This window comes from Spinacia oleracea, chromosome 6 (genome assembly GCF_020520425.1).
Source record: "Spinacia oleracea cultivar Varoflay chromosome 6, BTI_SOV_V1, whole genome shotgun sequence".
In the NCBI taxonomy this organism is placed as follows: Eukaryota; Viridiplantae; Streptophyta; class Magnoliopsida; order Caryophyllales; family Amaranthaceae; genus Spinacia; species Spinacia oleracea.
This window is the reverse complement of record NC_079492.1, coordinates 126,267,709-126,294,568: the sequence shown is the minus strand read 5'-3', so window position 1 is coordinate 126,294,568 and position 26,860 is coordinate 126,267,709. Positions and strand designations below refer to the sequence as shown.

Below are 26,860 nucleotides of genomic sequence, written 5' to 3'. Positions count from 1 at the left end.
TAGTTGCATTCTAATTGAATCCCTAAAAGATATTGAAAGGCATAAAGGAGTTTTAGTTGCATTCCAGTTAAATTCCTAAATTTCTAAAAAACATAAATGAAGGAAAAAAGAGTTTTACATGGAAATAACTCGGAACAAGGATTAAAAGCGTAAAAAGAGTCTAATCCGGAATAAAGTCGGATTAAACTGAATTAAGCAAGATAAAACGCGTGGAAATAGATCGTGCGCAAAAAACTTCTTGCGCACAGGGCCCAACGCAACTAATCATTCCCGCCAAACTCCACATGCAAGAGTTATCTCAGGTACCCGCTTCAGTCCAAATTCAATGCGAACTTTGGAATAACTCATGCGCATGAAACTGTGAGCGAGAAAAGTTTCAAGGACCCTTTCTATGCGCGATAATTTTCTCGCGCACCAATGCTTTTAAGTGGTTCTCAAATTCTGAATATTTCTATCTTCCACGGCACTTATTTCCTATATATAAATAGGGACTTATTAAGCAGAGTAAACGAAATATCATTCTCATACTATACACAAGTTAAGCCTAAGCCTAAGACTTCCCGCCGTATTAACTCTTGTTAAGCAAACTCTTCCCGTCTAAGCACTTAAACTAAGTCTGGATCTTGCCCAAGTGTCTAGTCAAGTCGAGGAAAGAACGTTGCCTAAAAGGAAAACGAGTAAAGTCAAGTGGTTAGTTTTATGAGAACCGCAATATAGCCAAAAACTATATTGTAACGTGCCATAATCTGTTTAATTGCTTTAATCACCATTATAAATCTGTCAAACTTAATCTGATTATTTATAACGCCTAAAAAGATATTATTTGGACAATCTTGATTATTTCTAGGTATCGGAAATCAACCTAAATTACATGTTGACATGGTTTAGTTAATTATATGTGAATTAAAAGCAATTCAAATTAGTAATGTAGTATAACGCATGTCCCGTCTTTGCTACAATGAAGTAGTAAGGACCGCTTCATGGGCTAATACTGGGCCCTTCCTATATTAGGAAATGTCCCTGAACCCTCAATATCTACTCCGCTGGATGTATGTTGAGCGATCTCCACACCAGGGATCACGAGGGAACCTACGACCGTTGTGGTCAAATACGTGAGCCTTGGCTTTCAGCTTTTCCTCCCGTATCACAATAACCGGGTTTTTTCAGTTTTTCTCATTGTCGTTGAAAACTGAATGGAGACTCATAAGACTAGTAAAAAGAGGCTAATGCCCACTTTTAGTCCCATTTTTTTTAATATTTCTTGCCACACATCCGCGAAGGAAGAGAACGAAAGAGGCCTTCAACCCGTCTTTTTCCGACCCCCTCACAATCGTAATGCTAGTTACGTAAACGTCGCGATTGGAAACGTAAAAATATCTTCTATGTTAGCACCTAATCAATCGGATGAACTGGAGCTTCTTTGTCTTTGTTGAAGCCGATACGTGCAACTCAGTGAAATCGACTTCAATGATATAAAAAAACTATCAAGCAGAAACGTCATTCTTTTCGAACCTGCTATGTTTCCAAGTCTTGATGAGAATATATCAACATAACGAGAACACCCTTTTTTCAAACCCGTCAGTTTCTCTTCTCTTGAGCGAAATAATGCTCAACCAGTAGTTATTTTTTCGAAGCAAAACCAAACTCAAATTTGTACTCGAATTGGATGTGATCCCAAGTACAAGTCTTTTCTCCAACACAACTCATCTTCTACCAATTATTGAAACGGAAGTATTATATTGACCATAGATCTTTCCGGTGGGTTTCTTTTTGTAACCCACCGGCAGGTGGAAATTTTGTGGATGATCCCTAGGATCTTGATACCATTTTAAAATATGAGAAATATTTGATTATCTCATATTATTCGTGGGCATATGCCTCTATTTATATTACAAACTATATATCCTACACTTTGTAGGTTTCTTTAGTCATATAGGATTTGAGAGCTAAGAATTATCATACATAGATATAGTTGATGACGGAGATGGAAGTTTCTAGGACATGGGTTTTTCTCTTTGATTAAAAATCAATATTAAATATTGATAAAATAATTCTCTGTATGTGTAGTTTCGGAGTTTGATTAAAATAATTGACGGGAGATTATTTGATTAAAAAATTATATTATAATACCTATAAAAATAATTCTCCGTATGTGTAGTTCTGGAGCTTTATAATGGACGAAAAAAATATCAATATATGCAAGATCGAAGGCCGAAATGGAGGGATAAAAAAGGATGACAAAGACAGTTTGGCGGAGGAATGCATATGGTGAAGCAAATATATTACAAGCAAAAGAAAAAAGTTAAACATACTATTTATACGTTTAATTTATGTACTTTGGTACTATACTTTAGATTTTTCAATGAGTAAGGGCATGAATTATTAAATTATTTTACTATTTGTTTTTTTTTTTAAATAGAGATGATGTCTAATTTTTCTTTAGGTGAACTTCCCGAACAATTTTTTCTTGCCTATTATTTTTGGTGATTTACTGTAATAAGGCTCTGTTCTGTTCGACTTATTTTGACTTATTTCAGACAAAATCAGTTTAGATAAGTTAAGTTAAGTTCAGATAAAATAAATTCAGGAAAATAAGTTTTTTCCAAACATTTTCACACACAAATAAAGTTTATTTCAGACAAAATAAGTTTTTTTCAAATAAAATAAGTTCAGATAAGTTCAGTTCAGTTCAGATAAGTTCATATAATTTAAGTTCAGTCAAAATAACTCAAATAGAACGGAGCCTAATTATAAATTTATATAATCTCGCACGCACACGCATTGCGTGCATAATATTAGACTAGTATCATATAACATAACTCTATCTCATATGATATTCTATCCTCTAAGATAACTACCTCAATATTAACTTATCACACAAGTTTTGACGTTGTTAAATTCACAAACGTACATATCGGCTCATTTGCGCTCATGTGCACCCTTATGTACATCCAAGATTTATATTGTGCATTCATTATTTATACGATGTCTACTTAATATGAAATATGTACATAATAGTATCATTTGCCAATTTAGAAAACTAAAAATTAGTGCTTCATTAGCAACAATAAACCAACCTAAAGAGGTAAGATATACAGGCCGGATTATGGGATGATTCACATAATAGCGTAAGGGTTAAAACTTTAACCATTGAATACTTAGAAATCAAAACAAGAGTAATGGTTCTCTAATTGCAACCATCGCCTACATGAAAAAAGTAAAGGTAAAAAAACAACCAAATACCAGATCACATGCTCATTTGCCTCTTCTATTACTACTCAGTACTCACTACGCGGTCTCCTGTCTTTGGATCCTCTTCTTTTGATTTTCCCCATATCACCGCGTACAATCCAAGAACAATCACTATTGCTCCTAACACACTAAATAGTAAATACACATACAAAGTAACTTATTAGCATCTCATAAATACAACGTACAAATTATAACAACAAAAATGGATATAATGACACTGATGTACCTTCCTAGGTAAAGTTTGTCGTTGAGCATAAGAGATCCCACCAAGGCAGCAACAACTAGGGTGACCGGACTGAATATGGATACGAATAGTGGACCTTTGACGTTGTTGCACCATGTTGTTAGAGCCACCAATACACCTGAACCAAATATTCCCTGTGTAAACATAAATCAAGAAATTAAGTAATTACCATATCTTATTTTTATTTCCTAGCTCTTGTATATCAATATCACTTTAGTACGTAGTCTAGCTTACGATCGAAATTATTGAGTTTCACTTTTATTGTACGTAGTCGATAAGGGTAATGATATTAATTAGCCTTACTCTTGTTCCCAGAAGTTAATTAGTTTCTTTTTTTTTTTGAGGGGGAAGTTAATTAGTTTCTTTTTTTTTTTGAGGGGGAAGTTAATTAGTTTCTTGTGGAGGGAAAGTTAGTTGGTTAACTGCTAGTTAGCTTCCTGATTTTAAGGGATTCTGTTAGAATTTGTTAGAGCTTAGTTGTGATCAGCTGTTTACTTATGTCAGCTTATGTACATAGAAAACAAGCTATAAAGAGCCTAAGTATAGGATGTAATCAGAATCATCCAATAATAATCACAAGCTCGTTCTCTCTCATCTCATATTCTCTTTGATTCTCTCTCTTTGTATCCTTATGATTGAATTCAAAGAATCCAGTCTTCTATCTTAGTAATACAGGAAGGTTGCCTTCCAGCATCAGTGGTATCAGAGCAAAATGAGCAGCTGCAGCTCAGAATCTGTCCACTATTGTTAGAGCTCACAATACAGTGGGTGCACTCAAATTGTTTAACAAATGGCCAGACTGAGATTGTATTGCATTTTTGCGATTTCAATCAGTTTTTATCATCAAGGAATCTTGGATTTCTTGGAAACCCTTTCTTCCCATTTTCTATTTTCTCTTCTTGAGGGTGTTGTAAACTGCAATTCTGGCTCCAGCAATTGCAAAAAAGGTAACATTTATGGAGGAACAACTAAGGATTCAAGAAGAAAAGTGGGCAAAACAACAGATTCGGCACAAGCTTTCACAAGAATCCATGAACAAAATGATGCAAACATTTGCTGAAATGAATGAAAGGCTGAAGGCAGCAGAGGACAAAAGGAGTTCTGAAGGGAAAACATCATCTTCTAGCTCTTCTTCTTCTTCCAAATTTTCTGAAAATGAGCATGGATTCAGAATCCAGAGGTATAATCCTAAACTTGAGTTTCCTAAATTTAAAGGTATGAACCGTAGAATGTGGATTAAAAAATGTGACAAGTATTTCAGCTTAAGAAAAGTTCATGAGGATCAGAAAGTAGATCTGGCATGCTTGAATATGATAGATAAAGCAGAAAATTGGATGTCTAGCTATCTGGCAGTTAGAAGGAATGTTGATTAGTTAGAATTCATAATAGACTTGTCTGCTAGGTTCAAAGACGAACTAGGAGTTAATGTTGTTGAGAATTTTAATAAATTGCAACAAATTGGTTCAATTGAGGGATATATTGATGATTTGAGGACATGAGATCCTTAATGTTACAACAGACACATTCTGCATGATTCTTATTTTCTGGATAGTTTTATTGGGGGTCTTAACCAAATGCGAGGGCTTTCAAGCTAAGATCTGGAGCTGAGGCAGTAGAGTATGCTAGGCTTTAAGTCAAACCCTACAAAAGTACCTTCTCAAACCAATCCACAAACAAACCTGCGTTTGTGAATTCTAAACCTCCAACTCTGCCTAACCCAAATACAAAAGGCCATTTAGTATATTCCTACAGATGTGAGACAAGAGAAGATTGCAAAAGGCCTATGCTACTACTGTGATAAACCTTATGATAGGGATCATAAGTGTAATTTCAGAGAACCACAACTGTTTCATTGTGGAGATTGCAGGGAATGGTTTGATGGATGATACTGATGTGGATTAGGATGATGATAAGGTTATGGAGATAGGGAACAATTCTGAAAATAGGGAACCATGCATTTCAGTTCATGCTTTGACAGGAAATTAGAGTTTTCACACAATGAAGGTGAAGGGTTTAGTGAGTGACACTCCAATATCAATCCTCATAGATTCTAGTAGTACTCACAATTTTCTTGACATATCTATAGCAAAGAAACTAGGGTGTACAACTAGTTCAATGTCACCTCAGGCGGTTATTGTGGCCGATGATAATCACATTGCTTGTCAACATAAATGTGAGTAATTTTCTTGGAATATGCATGGTAGAGAATTTACTGTTGATGTGTTGTTGATTTCCTTGGGCTCTTGTGGTATGGTATTAGGGATTCAATGGTTAGCTACTTGGGTTCTTTCTGATGGGACTTTAAGAAGTTGTTGATGGAGTTCAGTATAGGTGGTGATACATAAAGATTAAAAGGGGTATCACCTAAGAAAGTTAAGGTGTTAGAGGGATGTCCATCTGTCAAAATGTTAGAGAGTGCAGCTCATTTGTGTTTTCTACAAGTCTTAGACACCACTTTATATTCAGTTTGTGAAGGACATTCTTTACTAACAATTGAAATACAAGGGCAATCCTCAATAGAGACTCCAATAGAAACTCTTAAACATAAGTACAATAAGATTTTTGAAGATCCCGTCGATTTACCTCTTCATAGCTAGAGGTGTGTTTGACCATAGAATCCCATTAGAAATGGGTGCAGGTCCTGTTAACATTAGACATTACAGATATCCCCTTAAGAAAAGAGATGCCATAGAAATATTGATACAAGAGATGCTCAAACGAGGAATTATTAAAAACAGTTGCAGCCTTTTGCATCTCCTGTTGTTCTAGTTGGAAAAAAAGATAGGACATGGACAATGTGTGTACCGTGTAGATTATGAGAACTCAATAAGAAAACAATGAAAGATAAGTTTCCTATTCCAGTTATTGATGAGTTAATTGATGAATTGGCTGGGGCTGCAGTGTTTACTATACTTGATTTGAGAGCTAGGTATCATCAATTAAGGGTACATGAGGGTGATGTTTTCATGACTGCATTCAAAACTCACACTGACTACCATGAGTTTTTGGTAATGCCTTTTGGTCTTACAAATTATCTTGCATCTTTCCAAGGGTGGATGAATGATGTTTTTAGACCCGTACTTAGAAAATGTGTCTTAGTGTTCTTTGTTGGTATTCTGGTTTACAGTGAAGACAATGTAGAACATTTACATCACTTAACTGAGGTCTTTTTTTATGCAGAAGAATCAGATGTATGCAAAGGCTAGTAAATATATATTTGCAACTGAAAAGGTGGAATATTTGGGACATTTTATATCAGCTATAAAGGGGTGGAAACTGATCCAAAGAAAGTTTTAGAAATTTCAAGTTGGCCTATACCTAGTTCCTTAAAATATTTGAGAAGTTTCCTTGGTCCTTCAGGGTATTACAGAAAGTTTGTAAGGAATTATGCCATTATTAGTAACGAGTTGACTAATCTTCTCAAAAAAGGGCATTTTAGTGGAATGAGAAAGCACAAGAGGCATTTGAAGCATTGAAAACGACACTGACTACTGCACCAGTGCTAGCTGTTCCAGATTTTACTAAACCGTTTGTATTGGAAACTGATGCTTTTAAGTTTGGTATAGGTGTTGTCCCAATGCAAGCAAACCATCGCCTGACTTTTATTAGTAGGTCTTTAGGCCCTAGATGGAAGAAACTAGTCTATGAAAATGAGTTGCTAGCTATTGTTTTTGTTGTTCAAAAGTGAGAACAATACTTGGTTATAGGGAATTTTATCATCAAAATTGATCATAAGAGTTTAAAGTGGCACTACAACAGAAGATTTCAACTCCCTTTCAGCATATTTGGTTGTCAAAACTTATGGGAATTGACTATGAAATTCAAGAAAAGTGTGGGAAAAACATGTAGTGGCTGATGCACTATCTAGAGTTCAAGGTTCAGAGATTCTGTTTATGACTATCTTAGTGGTATCTTCAGATATGAAAGAAATGATCAGAAATAGAAATCAATATATGTGAATACTCAAAACATTTTGCAACAACTACAAGATAGTGTGATTGTGCCTAATTTCAGCATCCAAGATGGCTTACTTAGAAGGAAACACAAGATTGTGATTGAAAATGATGATAATTTGAAGCTCAAACTACTTCAATGGTAACATGCATATCTTGAGTGTGGACATTCAGGTAGAGATATTAGTTTTAAGAAGGTTAAAATCTTGTTCTATTGGAATGGTATGACCACATACGTGACACAATTTGTGAGTAAATGTCTCATATGTTAGGTGTCCAAGTAAGACAGCTCTGTAAAACCAGGAGTACTGCAACCTTTGCCTATTCCAGGAGAAGTGTGGATGGATATATCAATGGATTTCATTGGGGGCTTACCTAAATCCAACGGTAAAGATGTGATTTTTGTGGTGGTACATAAGTTCAGTAACGTTGATCACTTTATGTCCCTCTCACATCCTTATACTGTTGTACAAGTGGCACAGTGTTATCTTGACCATGTGTTCAAATTGCATGGTTATCCAAGGGCTATTTTCAGTGATAGGGATGCAATATTTCTCAGTCAATTCTGGAAATGTCTTTTCTCCTTATATGGGATTGAATTTCTTTTATCTTATGCTTACCATCTAAAAAATGATGGCCAAACATAAGTGGTGAATAGATGTTTGGAAACTTACCTCAGATGTGTGAGTGGAGAGAAGCCAGTTAGGAATATATATGCTGAGGATTTTGAACATAGATTCCCATAACCTGATTATAATCCTAAGACTTGAGACAAATCTTCTTTAAGGAAGGATGGTATGATAAGGGTAATGATATTAATTAGCCTTGCTCTTGTTCCCGTAAGTTAGTTTCTTGTGAAGGGAAAGTTAGTTGGTTTAACTTTTAGTTAGCTTCCTGATTTTAAGGGATTCCGTTAGAATTTGTTAGAGCTTAGTTGTGGTCAATTGCCTATTTCTGTCAGCTTATGTACCTAACAAAGAAGCTATAAATAGCCTAAGTATAGGATGTAATCAAAATCATCCAATAATAATCACAAGCTCATTCTCTCTCATCTCATATTCTCCCTGTTTCTCTCTCTCGGCATCCTACTGATTGAATTCAAAGAATTCAGTCTTCTATCCTAGTAATCCTAGTAATACAGGAAGGTTGCCTTCCGCATCAGGTACTAATTAAGTTATACTGCTCCGTTTGTTTTAAGTTTCCATCACTAGACCGTTAATACTTAATAGTCATGGTAATAATCGAGTAATTAATACTCCGTTTGTTATAGGTTTCCAACACTTAACACAATTAACAATCCGAAACTCAAGCCTAGAGATGGGTAGGGTATGGCAATACCCGAGCTCGGATCCTAATTTTTTAACGTATACCCATACCCTATCCTTACCATGTAGGTCTAAAATTACAACACTCTTATCCGGATCCTATGGATATGGGTAGGGTCTAGGGTTTTGAGTGGGTCTGCGATGCCTATTTTCTCGATAACTTTTACTCCCTTCGTAATTTTTTAGGGGTCACATATACTACTTCAGGCCGTCTTTTTTTAGGGATCACATTTCCGTTTTTAGTAACTTTCAACCCACCTCCTAATCATTTAATGTATCTAATTTTTTCTAGGAACCACCACTACAATAAACTCCCTCTACTTTGATTAAAATATTTTTCCCGTCATCTTTTTTCTATTTGTTTATTACTCCCTTCCCCACTTGCTTTATTATTTTTATTAGATTCAACTCTTCTTCCTTAATACGTATGCCGGTCTGTGACTCTTGAAAAAATACGGAGGGAGTATCTGTTTTTATATACATAATTATACGTAACGGCAAAAAATAATACAAGACCAACGATTAATTTGACAATTTAAAACAAATAAATAGCTAGTCTCCAGAAATCATATTTGTCTTTCCCTACACACGTCACAATTTTATGTACTAAGCTCAGAAAATGCAAAATCTCAAGTTCTCAACTACACTAGAACATAATAGGTGCACCCGGGTGCATTGTGCACCCTCTCACATGTTTCTTTTAATATGAGGAGAAAATGTAAGAGGGACCACCAATGAAAATTAAAATACCCTTGGGTGCACGGTGCACCCAATAATTTTCACAACTACACAACTTCAATGTTAGAGGTTTATTTGACTTAGAGAGTGGTAGTGTCTGCTGACTTTTAAAGGAGTAGATGTGATTTTGTGAATTGCTTAAGAATATTAATTTTTTTTAAAAAAATTACATAAAATTTGAGAAGGTCTAGTTTAGGGTCCGGGTCTTAAAGGTCTATGGGTACGTAGGTTCTGGGCAAGATATGATTCCGAAAAAATGGGACCTACCCTACCCAATATCTCATACATCCATATCCTATCCTTATCCTTATAGGGTCTAAAAAATTAAGACCCGATCATGCCCTAATTTTAGGGTATATTTCAAGTGTTTAACAAGTTTTAGGGTCCTGGACCAGTTGTCATTCCTAGACTCAGCTCATAGTGATACTACATAGTACTCCCTCCGTTCGTAAATGTATTTCCTATTTCCCGGTTTGGCGTTCCTTTTTGTTCTTCCCAGTTGAAATTTTTACTATTTTTGGCCATCTTTTTTTACCAAAATACCTTCATTTCCATTGATAATCCCTAAAAAACCCTAGGAATCTCTCCATATTCTACCCTACCTCATGTTTATTCTCCCATGTAATTAGATTTTATGTTATTTTAATAAAGTATCTCTATTTCCTTATTCTTCTTCTATTTTTATTATTTTCTCTCTCTTTCATTCATTCCAAAAAGTACACTCTCTTACACCAACTTATATAAAGATTCCAGTTTTTTAATCTCCTCCTTATTCTAACCGGGAAGAACATTAAATAATGCAGAGACTAGAGAGTACTTCGTATAATAAGTATAACTTGACATTAAAAAAACAAGAAAATGTTGGGGAAAAAAAAGGTATTGCACATATATTGGAACTTATGGGTACAAATGTACAATACTCAGTTATCAGGTTTTGCACATATATTGGAAATTTGGAACCCATAAAAAAAGGTTTCGCACATATATTGAAAGTTATGGTTAGTACAATTGTACAAAAGGAGTAGTAATTTACTTACAGAAAAGGCAACGGCGAGAAGGCGGATGTCCCAACCTAGTTTCCATTCCTGCCAGTCGTGCTCTACACATAACGCAAATACAACAGCTTGGACACAACCCATCAGACTCATCAAGGCTGTGGTTGCATAAGGACTAGGGTAATTGTTACTCAGCTTCACCTATCACCAACCACCCAAATGTCAAATAATTACTTCTTCCGTTTCATAAATATCGCAACATCTTGTTTTTTACATTATTGACACTAGACTTTTGTTCATTTTTTGTGATTCCTATCTAAGACAAATTGTAGTCGATCACGTGAGATCTTGTTAGATTCGTGTCGATATATATTTTCTAAATATATATTTTTTATAATTTTTATATATACATAATTCGAGATATTAAGAGTCAAAAGTATGTGTTGGAAAGGGTAAAGTCAACCATAATGCAATATTTTAGGAACGGATCGGAGGAAATATTTGATTTTCTTCAACTTCTTAACACGTACCACAACAGTTTGACCAACACATTTGACAATTTATGAAGTATTTCTTTACATGCATTTTTGTAAAATTTTGATATATTGAAAAAATTTAAGGAAACACTTGGTTGTGTAATTAATTATGTATTACGGAATAGTACGTTTAGGGTATTAGTTTAAGGACAATTTGTCCATGATTACGTACCGCGTACTTAATTAAGGTAAAGATACAAAAAAAAGTACCTGGACAATTAACCAAGCTGCAAATGATAAGCATGAACCTAGAGCTAACAACGTTCCCCATACGAGATTTAGCCCGTCGTGCTTATGTGATGATGCACCGGACGGTACGTTAGGTAGGTGAATATTTGTTGTCCATAGCTTGATCTGAACCCCTTTATAAAATGTCATTAGCATTGCACCCGCCATCCCTAACAAGCTTCCTAGAACCTTTGCTATCGCAGGTAGTTTTTTTAAAGAGACGCTCTCTAACCTAAAGAACAATCAAATAAGTTATAGAAAAAATAAGGCATAATTAGCCTCTAATTATTATATTGTATCAATAAAATAATAACATAATATATTACATAACTTTATAAGTCTTAATTAAATAAATTCAAGGGGTGAAAAGCTAAATTTGATTGAATTTTAATGAGTCTTAACACTAATATAATGATTAAATATTAGTGAAATGATGACATGGCATGTGAGAAAAATCTTAAAACTAGACTCCCTTAATCTTGCTCTTATAAAAAATGTGAACAAATACAATTACACTTACAAAAAAGGACCACGTGTAACACAATGTTTTTTTACATCTAAACTTATAAAGGATGCGAACAAATACTATCTATCTATCTATCTATCTATACCACTAAGCTATTACATGTGTTTATGTTATCATTGCAAAAAGAAAATATAAGTAAATGTGAATGTCATTAATGTAGTAACCCGGGGTATCGCCCGAGCCCAAAAACTAGTTACACTTAAAAAAAACGACCACGTGCAACACACGTACATGTAACTAGTTCTAAATAAACAGTAACTAATGCATCTTTAAGGAAAGATGACACCATTCTGAAAGCATATATATAGAGAATTATGGAAAGACAAGAACCTGAAACAAACGGCAAGTATGAAGGTAATAGGTGGAAGAAGATTTGACATGGCAGCTACGAAGGTCACGGTTGTTAAAACCAGGCTCTCCATTAAGAGGGTTAGCAACAACGATCCTCTGCAACAACATATAAATTAACCCTCACACTTAGTGTAATACCGGTGACACTTAAATTTTGTAATATTGTACATATTAGATGAGTTCAAATTTATGTCTTACAATATTCCCTCAAAAAAAAAATATGTACAATATGAGTACCATTTATTTGGAACATATGGTTCGAGTTCATAGATGGGGAAACACCGGGGGATAAGATGTAAGACAATACATTAGCCAAAGAAACCAATGCAAAGGAGAATCGCCGGAAAAATAATGAGATCAATGACATGTACTAATTTTTAAATGGATTTGGCCCATATTAAATTTATTGTGGATCATGCTTTAAAAAAGTCCGTAACTTGATTCTAATTAATTTTGATGTATTTATTAGAATTATCTAAAAAAAATATCAAATTGTTGTCGTTAGTAATTAAATTTAAACCAGCGAAAATCACGTTAATGAAACACACCCTTATATATGATTCTTTTTCTTAATATTTAAAAATCCGTACTATTTCTATTCCCTAGAATTCTCCCCCCTTGCTACTCGATCATATGGTCAAATTTTTAAAAACTTTGTTAGTTTTTAGTAATATATACGGAGTAGACATATAAGCAAAAATATCATCATGTTGTAGGATTTTGTTAAATTCATGTCAATGTGAATTTTCATGATATCAAATTTCATAATTTTCTATGATATAAAATTAATCATAGTAATGATAACATGAGTATTTTAGAGACCCCGTATATGAATATGGAAAAACTTCATGTAACGCAGGCACAAATTGGTTAAAAAAGTTCTGAAATGTCTATTTTAATTTTAGTAAAGGGCCAAAATTAACTAACCCAAGGAGTCCACAAAGAAATGCTTGGCCAATCACCGTCCATGTTAACTTTGGTTTGGGTGAAATATTCCTGAAACCACATTGTCACGTATTAAACCAAACCTGAAATCGTCTTTATTTTGTAGAAACGAATGTACTTGATTAAAAAAATTTGGTACAAATCACCTTAAATGTAACTTTTTACAAGAACCTTAAAAAAACAGTGAAAGAAAAATAGACAAGCCTCTAAAGAGCAAAAATTTCAATAAGGAAGTCCCCAAATGGCCAAATTTGAGTTTAATTCCAGAAATTGAGTTTGAAAAGGATAAAAACAGATGTAAAAGATAGGGGGAAATAATTTACTTTTTCCTTTTTTTTTTAATGTTTTAATCCTTGGATTATTTGAAATATTTAGTTACTCTAACTTAACTATATATTTTTATTTTTTATTGACGGAAATTGACTATATATTTAATAATTTATAATTAAAAAAATATAGTCATATAAAACATCGTTATTTTTATATATTCCGTGATTAAAGATACTGGTGATTAAAATTATGTGAGAAATGTGAACACAGTAACGTCACAACTAAAGAAAGAAGGGAGTATGAAATAACAAACCTATCCATGAATAGTGCGAAAGGAATGGTGAAGCCGGCTGCAAAGAGAAAACGATAAGCCACCATAACCTGAGAGTTCATTCCATCGTATAAAGCGAGCTTTGAAAGTATATCGGCTCCCGCTATTCCAACTTGAACCAACAACATAACAGAAACTGGTTTCAACAAATTGAACAGATTCCTAAGCTTTTCTTTACAGGCTGGTTTCGACATATTAAAGGGATTGAATTAGAATGGCTCCTACTTAGATAATATTACTCCTTGATACGGAGTACTTGGTAATTAACTCTACATATTTTTTAGGAATGTAATCATGTCAAATGATCAAATCCTATAGATATTTTGTAGTATGCTAGTTTGGAAATAAACTCCTAAATATATTTTAATTATAAAATATAAGCACAAAAAAGGTGCACATATACATGCAGTCTATGTGAACATTACATAGATAAAGAAATAAATCAGTTCATCAACAAGTTTGTTACACGTGGGCCCAAAAGTTAAGAAAGACAGAATTTTAGTTTGATTTTGACATAAAAAAATTTGGATGGTTTCCTAATGTACGGAGTTTTTTTTTTTAATCCTACTCATCAAAACTTATTTCAGGTTAATAAGTCTAGTTATGCAGATTAACATTCGAGTCAATTCTAATCATAACGTAGCTTATATATCGAGCTTTATCTATATAAAGGTGCTACACACATACCAAAGCAGCCATCGTAAACCATTAGTAGCAAGGTGCCGCACGTTGATAGACAAAGAAAGAGAGTTTATAAGCTAACTCTAGTAAAATTTGCCCAAGTTCAATTCTTAGCATTAACTAGTTGTTAAACCCATTCAACGAACGGGCCAGTATGCAGTGATTAAGTAGTTGTCTTTTCAAATTCTAATTTTATTGAGAATATATGATTTAAATAGAAATAGAATTTGAAGGTTGAAAGATTACATGGATTAAATAGTGAATTAATATTGAGTGTTAAATGAGAGATGTAGTGGAAGATGTTGAATGAATAGATTAGTGAATTGATGTTGTATGAGAAAGATGAAATGAAAAGGGCAATTGGAGTTGTGAAATATAACAAACAACAAAATAAAAAACTTGAAAAAAGAAAACCAAATTGATAGAGGGAAGAAGGCATGACACTTGTCATCAAATCACGTGTGGTTTCACTTTTTAAAATACTACGTTTACGTATAGATGCGCACAAGGCTATGTTGTATCCTTTTCCCCCTACCCCTAACAGATTAGGTAAATTGGGTAAATTAGGTATACAAGTTGCAAAGAAGTCCTAAACCATTAGATAATTTCTTCGTATTGATTGTCATCAAAAGAACTTAAACTATAGCTTCGTTGAGATAACATTTTATTTACCCGATTTAACTAGCGAATTTTAGAGGATGTTTGAGTATGTGATATACTCCGTATTACTATGTAATATACATACATCTATAATTCTATATCAATGAGGTTATGGCTTAGTAGTTAAGATTCAAGACATATGTACAATAGGTCTCAGATTCAAATCTCTCTACCCCTATTTATGATTATATCAGCCATAGAAAATAAAAAGTCTATAGTTAATTAGTTATTCATATAAAATTCATTTTTATTAAAAAATAGTATATGGGCCTTCTTAGTAAGTATGGGCATACACCATGAGGTCCATGATCCAACTTATGTCTTATGCAAACAAGATAATGAAAACATGGGCCATCTAGATGTTGATTTGCTACTGAGATATGGACTATTGAGATGGATGAGTATTGCAATATGTTAATTTGTTAGGCACGTTCAGTATATTGTACTTGTGAGATGTTTAAATCCAAAGCTCCAAAATGTGAACGCTTGGTTGCATTAGTTTTGGAAGCTTAGACTAGGAGTCCACCTGTTTAATGGGTCAGTCGGGTTATGAAAATTACTTTCAGATTCACGTTAATTTGGGTCGGTCTTTTTCGGGTTCGGATTTACAAATGCTTGTTCAAGAAATCAAGACTCAATACATTCGGGTTCGAACCGACCCAACGGGTAAGAGATTTTAAAACGCGTATTATATTTTCATTAATCAGGGTAAAAAATATTAAATATATCCGCATAAATTAACAAATTTTCATAAACATTTTCTTAACATGTCTATATTTAGTCAGATCTTTAACATTTAATCTCAATTTAATTTAATTGTATTTTTCTTTGTTTTTATTTTTCTTTAAGTTATCATGGTTTGTTTGCTATCGTGTCTCTTATCTTTTAAATGAACGTGAATGAAATGAAATAATCTATACTAATATATTAAAAGGCGTTATGAAAAATATTTATGTGCCACGTAGTACTCTTCTCATTACGTTACATCATCGAACACCAAACCTTAAAGGAGGGGTGATAACTCTCATAGTCTCGTTACCATTTTAACCAACCATCAATTGTGATTTATTTCTTCACATTGATTTATAAATAAATGTTAACACGAAGTCTAGAACAACTAAATTTTTATGTGACATTTTAATTCCTACGGACTATTTTGGGAAAAATAATAATTAAAGCATTATGACAATCATGAAGAAACATGATGTCATAAGTCTTATAAGCATCAACTATACGATTGCCTTACATAACTGCATATATATCTAATTTGGTGTTATTAATTAGACGCACTTAGTTCCACGAGAAAATAAATTAACAAATTGTAAGATGATATGATTGAAAAATTACTTGCCATGATAAATGACGTATCGTGTCTTTGTAGTTGACGAACTTAATGAATGTTTTTTACAAGTATTTTGGTCAAATATTGAGCTCAAAAAAAGTCTAAAATTTTAATTATTCAATATAGCAACCGACGCATCGCCCGGACCACATACTAATACCTATGAAAAGGAGCACCACATGGCACATCTACCTGTTTAGAGCAACTCCAATGGTTACAAAATGAACCTGCTCACAAAAAAATTGAGCATGTGAGCAGGTAGCCCACCATTGGTACAACAATGACATAATCAGCTGTTAAAACCTTGTAGCTATTTTGGGCTACATAACTCAAAAAAAGTATAGCTCAAATAAATAAATTATTTAAATTAAAAATTATTGAGAGCTACAAAGTATTGTAGCCCACCAATGTGATAATTTGTAATTTTAATTAATTGTAGTTAGAAATTTAATGTTGCAAACTTAGCCACAACATCTTGTAGCTCACCATTAGAGTTGCTTTTAGAAGCACCTTTTACGCGAAATAATATATATATATATATATATATATATATATATATATATATATATATATATATATATATATATATATATATATATATATATATATATATATATATATATATATATATACACTCAAATGAGAAGGAGACTTAAAACGAGAAGAATGAGAAAGAATATGATGCGTATAATATCAACTGATCTAATGGCTAGGATTCAATATTGCAAAAACCAAAAAAAAAACCCGGATAACTCACATTCTTCCGACCAATTTCCAAATCCCATAATCAATTTTCTCTCTCCTGCTAGAGATTTCATCCATGGCGTCACTCTCCTCCTTATTCTCTCATTGCGCCTAATCACTCGCCGCCTGCTGCAACCACTGCTCTGCCACCACTCCGCCACCTGCCGCAACATCCAGTGAGCTCAATTTTCTCTCTCCTTCTCAAGCAATCAACCATGGAAGAAACCTCATCCTCCTCTTCATTTTCTCTCTCCTCCATCCCCATCCCCTACTACTCGAACTCCATTAATTCTCATAGAGATCTCGCTGAATATATACTCACACTCCATCAAATCGGGAAGGAGCTTATCAAAATTTGTCAAAACCTCCAATGTTCTTCGTTAAATTCGGACTAGTTATTTAGTTTCAATTAGGGGATGAAAGTAATTCGCTTATTTAATTGGACTTATATCATCTGAACTTAACTGATCTTTTCTGAATTTATTTTATCTTAAATAAGTTAAAATAAGTCGAACAAAACAGAGCCTAGATTAACCCGAGTGAAGTTAGAGTGTGACATTACATCTTTTGACTTAGTAGTACGTACTAAAATAAGGCATACACGTACTCGCGTAGGGCCGTAGGTAGAAGACAGATTTAGAGTACCCATTCAAATTTGTATCTCGACATTTTTCCATTTCTCACATCAATGGGAGTCATTGTTTGAACAGTAAATCAGTTTGAGTACCCATTAAATTTAATGTGAGTTACATGGAAAAGGTAGTCATTATTTGAACAATAAATTTGTCACGGCAACGGGAAACACGAAGGAAGTAATAAAGAAAAGATTAATAAGCGTGTGAAGTGAAACGAAGATAATAGTTTCCGGTAAAGATAAAAAAAATATATTGGGAAGAAATAACACATAGATTTAACGTGTTTTACTAATAATGTATTAGCTACATTTACAGGCGAATGAGAGGAAAATTTTATTAATCTTGAGGATTACGGATTAAAGAATACCTGGAGTCCTGGAGAATTTATATAGTACTCTTTAAACAAATGCGAAAAGTCAGAAAATATGCCCAAAACAAATAACCATAGTGTAAATTAATAGATACCGCAAGAGTTTGACCAATTCAAGACATATTGTAAGTTCTAACAACTCACTCCCTCCATCCCTAAAAGATTGTCCTATTATAATTTTTTCCCGTTAGCCTATAATAAATAATATGAAATATATTCTTGTAGAATTTTATTAGATTTGTTTAAATATTTATTTTCGAAATATCAACTTTTTATAATTTTTACGCGTATAGAATTAGAGAAGTCATGCATTGAATACCGTAAAAAGTCAAATGGGTAATTTTTTTAGTGACGGAAAGAGTACTATTTAAAGCATAGATTAATCTCAAACAAACATCCAAAAATAGCAATATAGGGCAATTATTTGAGATTGATAAAAAGATCAGAAAAGTGAGAAGTGGGAACACCATCTAAAGCGAGTAAATAAAAATAATATAATACGAGTAAACAAAATACGGAGCAGTAAGTAAGGAGTATTGAGCAGGTGGAAAAGACGGTGGTAGAAGGGTCCAATTTGTAGTTGAAAGTCAATAGAAAACGTGATACACGGTTTCTTTCTTTATGTAGAACTATCACTCATGTTTCATAACTATTCTCTCTATAAATAGAAAGGGAACTAAGCAACTCAAATACTCAATCAGAGCCAGCAACCACCATTAGCAAACATATTCATACTTACCAAGATTCACCCATTTGAACTAATTGAAGCCCCAATTTTGTAGAGATCGAAATTTAAGAGCGATTCTGAAATGGGAAGTTTAGGAATTGAAAAGCAAATTATTATGGAAGTGTCAAGTGACACTACTTGTACTACAGCTTCGTCATTACCTCTTCTTTCCCTAAACCATGTTTCTTTTATCTGTAAATCCGTCGCTGATTCGGCCCGATTTTACGTTGATGTTTTGGGCTTTGTTCTTGTTCAACGCCCTTCTTCTTTCCAATTTCAAGGAGCTTGGTAAGCTACTACTTCTCTCTTATTGTATCATTTTTCAAATAAAGTTAGTGTTACAATGCATAGGTCGATCTCAGTATAAGAGCATCTCTAATGGTAGACTAATTTGATAATTAGCTTGTTATGCCACATAAGATTTCAAGCTATTACATTGTCTAGCTAATTTATGCTCCAATGGCTAGCAAATAGCTTGTTATATACTTGGTCCCACTTGTCAATTAATAATTTGACAATTTTTGAGAGCTAGTTGTCAAGCAAATTAGCTTGTTTAAGCTAATTTGCTTGGCCAAACTAATTTATTACTCTCACTCCAATGGTTTAGCTATTAGCTTGAAACTTTTATAAATTTCAAGCTAGTCCCTAGCTACACCCATTGGAGATGCTCTAAGTTATATACAGACCTGACAAAAACTAACTCATATCATCACTAAAATAAAATAAAATTACTTTTATTTAAATATATAGTATTTAAAATATATAGTTAAATATATAGTATTTAAATATATATATAGTTAAATATATAGTATTTAAAATAAAATTACTTTTATTTAAATAAAATAAAATTACTTTTATTTAAATAAAATAAAATTACTTTTATTTAAATATATAGTATTAAAACAAAACTAACTCGTACCTAATACTTTTGGCACGCGATATTTGTGCAGGCTATTCAACTATGGAATTGGGATCCACTTATTGGAATCTAATAACCTTGCACGAAAGAAGAGCAAAATCAATCCCAAGGAAAATCACATTTCATTTCAATGCACCGATATGAAAATGGTGGTGACAAAGTTGGAGGAAATGAAAATTGAATACGTGACAGCACAAGTAGAAGAAGGTGGTATTATAGTTGATCAACTGTTCTTTCATGACCCAGATGGTTACATGGTTGAAATATGTAACTGTCACGTTTTACCTATATTACCTATTTCTTCTTGTCCTATTCAAATGACACCCAAAAATATCGACACTTCTACTACTACTAATACGTTAACGTCGTCTAGTGTTGATCGAAGTCGAGATCCAAAGCTGTCGCGTTGCTCTAGTGAAGTAGAGGCAAAGTTGATGGAGAGCTTAATGACGGACATGATTAATATCGCATTTTAAATTTTGTAATGTTCTCTTTTATTTCTTTTGAATTTTGTGAAGTTCAATTAAAATAAGGATTTATATTCTGTTCCGGGTGTGGAATGAGAACAGCTGATTGTGGGATACTGGATTCCTGTTGAGAGTGCCGGTTGATATCTGCACAACAGAATGAATTAACTAGACTCGGGGGTGGTTCGAGGATCCCCCTCCGATGCTTAAGTAAGATTACTGAGAGATTAAGAGATGATTAAGAGATGATTAGAGAGTAAGAAAGAAGTGTGTTTAAGTGTTTGTGTACCTCATAGCAATAAATGAGGTGCTCCTTATATAGACCAATCCAAAGGTACGATCAGGTAGGTCCCTTGTGGTTAGATAGCGACCTGTTGATAGTGACCCTTGGTTGGTTGTCTTCATGATAATGCCGGTAGGGGACTTGCAAATAACGCCGGTAGAGGATATTTACCTAAGATGACCAGATTACCTGCAGGTTAAGTTTACCTACGGGGAGTTCTGCCGGTACCAGGTGGTGCCGGTAGGACACCCCGTACAACTAGCCCCCTCAGAGTAAGCGCATATATGACAATTGCTGCGCTTGCTTTGAATTAATGGGAAAAAATAAGTACTATTTTGATACCTGGTGGTACAACTAGCCCCTTCAGAGTGAAGCGCGGGCATTGACTGTGTTGCGAGTGTTTCTAAGAAAAGACCGCGAACAGTTTGCCGACTGCCTTCGCTCTGAATGAAGAATTTTGTTGCTAGGTCTTTTGGAAAAAAGATCTGGACGACTAGCCCCCTTGTAAAAGATTTGGACGACTAGCCCCCTTGAAAAAGATTTGGACGTCTATCCCCCTTGAAATAATTTTGGACGACTAGCTCCCTTGAAAAAGATTTGGACGACTAGCCCCCTTGAAAAAGATTTGGACGACTAGCCCCCTTGAATTAATTTTGGACGACTAGCTCCCTTGTAAAAGATTTGGACGACTAGCCCCCTTGAAAAAGTTTTGGACGACTTTGATAAATATTAGGACGACTGGCCCCTTTGGAAAAATTTTGGCAACTAGCCCACTTGATTAAAGATTTGGACGACTGGCCGCCTTGAAGATGCTGTGGGTGACTAGGCATTATTTGAATTTTTTATCTTGCAAGTGGCGGGAGATTGTTACCCACGTTCTTCCACGTGGCCTTCATCCCGGGCATTATTTGGTGCGCTTAATCTGGGTCGTTGGTTTCGAGTGTAACTGACCTTTTAACTGCTTGACTTACGGGTCGTGACGTTTCGCATACCCCCCCTTTGACCTATAAAAATCCTTAACCTCTTCGAGATTTTTCCATTTCGTCCACTTTTTCCTTGAACTTCCGACCTTTCTCTCTCTCTTCCCTTGGGGTTTTTCGCTGAACTTCGCTGCTGTTTGATTTTCAACCTTTTGCTGTTGTTGTGGTTTGAATTTTCCAAGGTTTACTAGCCTCCCTTTTCATCGTTACTGAATTTCGGGTTTTTCTTCCTCTCTTTTGTTTTTGTGTTTGATTTTCCTTCGTTTCTGTGTTTTTTGTAGGTTCTCCCTGTTTTTCTCTTTCGCGTGCTTCATTTGTATTTCAAACTACAGAAAAACAGTAGGTACCCCCTCCTCTATTTTGTTAATCTTTGCTATATATATTTTTTGTTTTTTTTTCTTTTTTGCTGTGTCAAATTTTTTAATTATCCGCCGCCTTAAAAACGAAATGACCAAAAGTTTGGGTGGGGACAACCCTTCTTCTCAGCTTTCTGGGTTTACCGGTTGGAGTGTTCCTCGAGAGAGTAATTGTAGTTGGGCCCGGGAGGAGCCGTACTCTCAATCTAATTTAAGACGGACTGCCATTCGTGAGGTATATGACGAGGGTTTGAATCAGGCTGAGAGAGAGCGTTGTTATGCCCTACATCATCTGCGGGCTCGAATGATACGGGAAATGAGGTCTCATGAGCATCCTATTCCGGCTTCTGAGCCTGCTTTAGATGTTTCTCCCCTTTCGGTGCGGTATTATATTTGTGATTACCGGGAATTCTTGGATTCCGCCGGCAGTGGCCACGGGCAGTATGGAACTAATACTGGCAACTTCGGTGTTTCTTTTGGTCAGGCTGATAGGATGGCTTCCGAACAACCGGCTAGCACTAGCGGCCGCCGCTATGGTAAAGAGCCTGTTAATGATGATATAGGTATGGCTACCGGCGAATACTCTGATGGTGATTCCATCTTCGAGGATTCCGCCGGCAAGGATGTTGATGATCATAGGGGTGATGATGGTGATGATGCTGGCGTTTCTGGTAGGAATGACGCATACATTGGAGACGACGGTATTGGTTCAGATGATGACGATCCGGCCGACGTGATAGTCGCTGAAGTTCTTACGGATGAGGCTAAAGAGCAGCCTTATTTTACCGACGACTCCACGGATGTTCATAGGAAAGAAGAACTCCCTCCCTTAAAAAGTCTTCCTCGTACAACCGCGATTTTGACGACTTGGCGTGATCTGATCATAAAGAAGAATCATGTGGTTCATGGAGGGACCTTTCTTGGATTACCGGCTGAGTATAAGCTGGTAGTGCCGGATGAAGGTGCAACTATATTTGACTGTCCTCCCGGCCATATTGCTGTGTATGCGAAGCATTTCGATTTTGGGCTTCGCTTTCCTCTGCACCCTTTTGTTGAGAAAATATTCCGGGCTTGGAATGTCTGCTTGGCCCAAGTTACCCCTACTACCATCAGAACTGTTATCTCATATGTCTGGTTGTGTTTGTTTAAACAATGGCCGCTGACGTTGAATTTATTCAAGCGGCTGTTATGGTTGAAGAAGGATGGAGAGACGGGGTGGATGTCGGCGTATAGCGCAACGAAAAGGAAGACTGTGCATCCTCCTTTGTCGAGCTGTAAAGATTGGCAGGATCGTTTTTACTTCGTTCAAGTTCCTGACGACTTTTTACTCCGACGGATTTTTACTAAACCCCGGCCTCGAATGGAGCAGTACAACCAGCGTGGTTTGGGCCGGCGGGAGAGAAAAGCTTTTGATTATTTGGCGTGTGACATTTTAGATGTCGGCCTCAGCAAAAAGCAGGCTGTTAATCGGAATTGGCTCCCTAATGCCTATTATATTTTGGGCAATCAACCCTTGTCCGCTGTCGGCCTTTGCAACACCCACTGCTTTGGTAAACATATTTTTAGCTGAATGGGATGTACTTATTATTGCTATTTATATTTTTGTGTATTGCATAAGTTCGTTGCCGGCTTTAATTGAGTCTTTGTCCTTGCAGGTACTAAAACATTGGATAGAGAAATTCTCGGATTTGACGAGAATTGGAGACCTGTGTGCACGCAGCCTCCGCAGCCTAAGGGAAAGTACGACACCATATCAACGTACTCCACACGGGCCTCCTCCCGTCGTTCAACTGCTACCGTTGCAAAGAACCGTGTTGCCGGCGGTTCTAAAACCAAATCCTCCTCTGTCTCTATTCCAAAAACTGTGCAACCGCCCACTATGTAATCTAATCCAACCGGCCGTGGTGGGAAGACTCGAAAGAGGTTGTCACTTACTAGTGGGCGCTCTGACCCCACTAAGAAGTCTAAGGCTGCTGGCGGCGATGATGTTTCGGCTGCTGTTGACAACTACGAATTCCCCGTTGACGATATTCTCAAAAAGACGGCTGATTCTGCTGTTGCGGTTCACCCGTCTCCGCAGCCGTCCATTGAGATTTTGGACGTGGAAGGTGGTGGCGGCGAGAATGAGGCTCCACTTCAGCACTGTGCCACGTCGGCCGCTGTGACAGGGGGTAATTCTAGTATGCCCCATGTTAGTCGTAGTGAGAATCGATCTGGTGATTCTCGGCTGAATTATGATCTGCCGCTTCGTACCGGCGGTTGGATTGAGGATACACCCTTTAAGATCCCGGAAGCAATGAAGTCATGGTTCGGGTCTTCTGGGGGCGAACCCACCGATCAGTTCTACCCACACATTGATCTGCTATGTGGGGAGTCGGTGGCGACCGATTCTGCTAAGGACGGTGGGGATTTGGGCTACCGTGCTTTTCGGGATCTCATAACTCCTGCTGACAAGCCACAGGGTCAGATTGACGCCCCTGCTGCTCAGCATTTCAACGATTTGTACAAGGTATTTCTTGCTTAATTTGTTACAACTTTCTATCCGGCTATTTTTGATTACTCATTTGCTTTTTGTTTTGTTTTTTAGGCTGTTCAATCCAGCATGGATTTGTATTATGTCTATCGTTGGAACCAGATGCAGCTGACGCAGAATAGTAATGATATTGCCGAGCTGAAGAAGCGGGCTGAGGCGGCTGAATCTGCTTTGAAGGATAACGAGAAGAAGTTGGAGACTGCTTCTTCAGATTTGGAGGCGGCGAACAAAAGGCTGGAAGATGTCGAGCCGAAGTTGAAGGCTGAAACTGAGAGAGAAAACGGTCTGACTCAGGAGCTGACTGATCTTAACCAGAGTTTGCCTGGGGTGAAGAAGACTGCCGCCAAGAGGGCTGTTGATAAGCTTCTCCAGTCCGACTGGTTTAATGATCTTCTTACTTTGCGCCATAATGGTGGTTGGTGTGCTGCTCATCGGGTCGTTTGCCATGTGAAGAAGCTGGATGAGGATGGGTGGCAAGAATTTGAGGATGGGTATGAGGAGAAAGAGCTGTACAAGGTTGCTACCGGCTTTGAGCCTCAGGAGCTACCCGAGGCTGTGATTTGCAATGCCAATCAAAGAACCTTGCCCCCACTGCAAGTTCCAGAAGATGCCTATTGGTCTGGTGATGAGCATGCCGTTTGACGGTCTTGGCAGTCATCACCCTCCTCTTCTTGCGGATCCTCTACTTTTCCCAGCCGGCCTCATACATGTTAGGGTTTTTTAGTTTAGTCGGTTGGCTTTTGACTTTTTGCCGGATGCTGTTAGGGCACTTATTGTTGATGTAACATATCTTAGAACATCGTTTTATTGTAGGGGTGTCGGTTTTTAATCAGCATCTTTTGTGCCTTGTGATCAGCTAATCACTTCGCAAGATTTTTTGGTGATGGCTGTCGGTTTTTAGTGTTTTCTGCTGTAATCGCGTATTTATAACAAGTAGTTTTTTATTGCATGCTTACTTCATTTTGCGTATGATACTTCCATTTTATTAGCATAAACTCTTGTTTGTTGTTGGCCTCACTATATTGCTAACTTGTTGAATGATACACTTCGAAATGGAGTGCATCTTAACAGCGTTTATTTTCTCTAAAACTATTAATTACAACAACTTATTATGGACTGCTATGCTTCACAGTAAAGTGCCCACATGGCATTTATTTTCTTTACGGCTACTGATCACATCCATACACTTCGTTGAATGCTACGCTTCACAATGGAGTGCCCCTTAACGGCATTTATTTTCTCCAAAATTACTAATCACATCAACTTATTATGGACTGCTACGCTTCACAGTAAAGTGCCCATACGGCATTTAATTTCTTTACGGCTACTGATCACATCCATATACTTCGTTGAATGCTACGCTTCACAATGGAGTGCCCCTTAACGGCATTTATTTTCTCCAAAGTTACTAATCACATCAACTTATTATGGACTGCTACGCTTCACAGTAAAGTGCCCATACGGCATTTATTTTCTTTACGGCTACTGATCACATCCATACACTTCGTTGAATGCTACGCTTCACAACGGAGTGCCCCTTAACGGCATTTATTTTCTCCAAAGTTACTAATCACATCAACTTATTATGGACTGCTACGCTTCACAGTAAAGTGCCCATACGGCATTTATTTTCTTTACGGCTACTGATCACATCCATACACTTCGTTGAATGCTACGCTTCACAATGGAGTGCCCCTTAACGACATTTATTTTCTCCAAAGTTACTAATCACATCAACTTATTATGGACTGCTACGCTTCACAGTAAAGTGCCCAAACGGCATTTATTTTCTTTACTGTTACTGATCACATCCATACATTACCTTTGCGTGTTGATTTATGCAGCGTTTGTTTTTTGCTTTTTTCTTCCTTCATTTATGGACTGGTCGTATTTGAGGACCGCCCTAATTATACATAACAGCAAACTGCAGACTGCTATTGCAATCAGTCTGCTCATACATCATCATTACAGTTTTTTCAAACATAGTACTTTCTTAGAGTACTGGCGTTCCAGGAGTTTTTGAGCGCGGTACCATCCATTTGCATTAACCGGTATGATCCAGGAACAATTTCCTCCCATATCTGGTATGGTCCTTCCCAATTAGCTGTCAGCTTTCCTTGAGCATTTACTTTTCCTGTTGCCGCCGTTCTTCGCAGTACCAGGTCTCCTACTCCTAGAGTGTAATACCCCAATATTTTATAATTTTGTAAAATATATTTTATAGTCAAACTATAATTATATCCGTTTTTAGCTAGTCTCTTTTAATTGTTCGTGTATATTATTAGTTATAATCACGCGCACTTGTCACTTTAGAGTAGTTTAATTTATTAGTAATTGTAATCTCTCGTTATCGATCTATTAGAGCTGTTTGAATGAATTACCAATGTGATATTTTGCACGACTGAGATTTTATTGGGTTCTTGATATGCTTACATCCATTGCAATTATATTGTTTATATGTGAGCTTTT

The 26,860-nt window shown here is 36.0% G+C and overlaps 3 protein-coding genes across 3 annotated transcripts; 2 read left to right on the top strand and 1 right to left on the bottom strand.

Annotated features, from left to right (window-relative positions):
• Positions 1-2,974: 2,974 nt before the first annotated feature.
• On the bottom strand, positions 2,975-14,086 carry LOC110801584 (WAT1-related protein At1g68170). The gene is made up of 7 exons (XM_022006942.2): positions 13,677-14,086; positions 13,076-13,144; positions 12,128-12,244; positions 11,254-11,503; positions 10,550-10,708; positions 3,479-3,630; positions 2,975-3,380 (listed from the first exon to the last, which is right to left on the bottom strand). Exons 1-7 carry the CDS (start codon positions 13,886-13,888, stop codon positions 3,275-3,277), a joined length of 1,065 nt encoding a protein of 354 aa, XP_021862634.1. The 5' UTR covers positions 13,889-14,086; the 3' UTR covers positions 2,975-3,274.
• A 4,715-nt stretch (positions 14,087-18,801) lies between these two features.
• On the top strand, positions 18,802-20,316 carry LOC110801567 (glyoxylase I 4). The gene is made up of 2 exons (XM_022006922.2): positions 18,802-19,141; positions 19,804-20,316. The coding sequence occupies exons 1-2, from the start codon at positions 18,936-18,938 to the stop codon at positions 20,246-20,248; spliced, it is 651 nt and encodes a 216-aa protein (XP_021862614.1). The 5' UTR covers positions 18,802-18,935; the 3' UTR covers positions 20,249-20,316.
• Positions 20,317-24,040: 3,724 nt separating this feature from the next.
• LOC130464155 (uncharacterized) lies at positions 24,041-25,354 on the top strand. The gene is made up of 2 exons (XM_056833607.1): positions 24,041-24,367; positions 24,446-25,354. The coding sequence occupies exons 1-2, from the start codon at positions 24,041-24,043 to the stop codon at positions 25,031-25,033; spliced, it is 915 nt and encodes a 304-aa protein (XP_056689585.1). The 3' UTR covers positions 25,034-25,354.
• Positions 25,355-26,860: the final 1,506 nt, after the last annotated feature.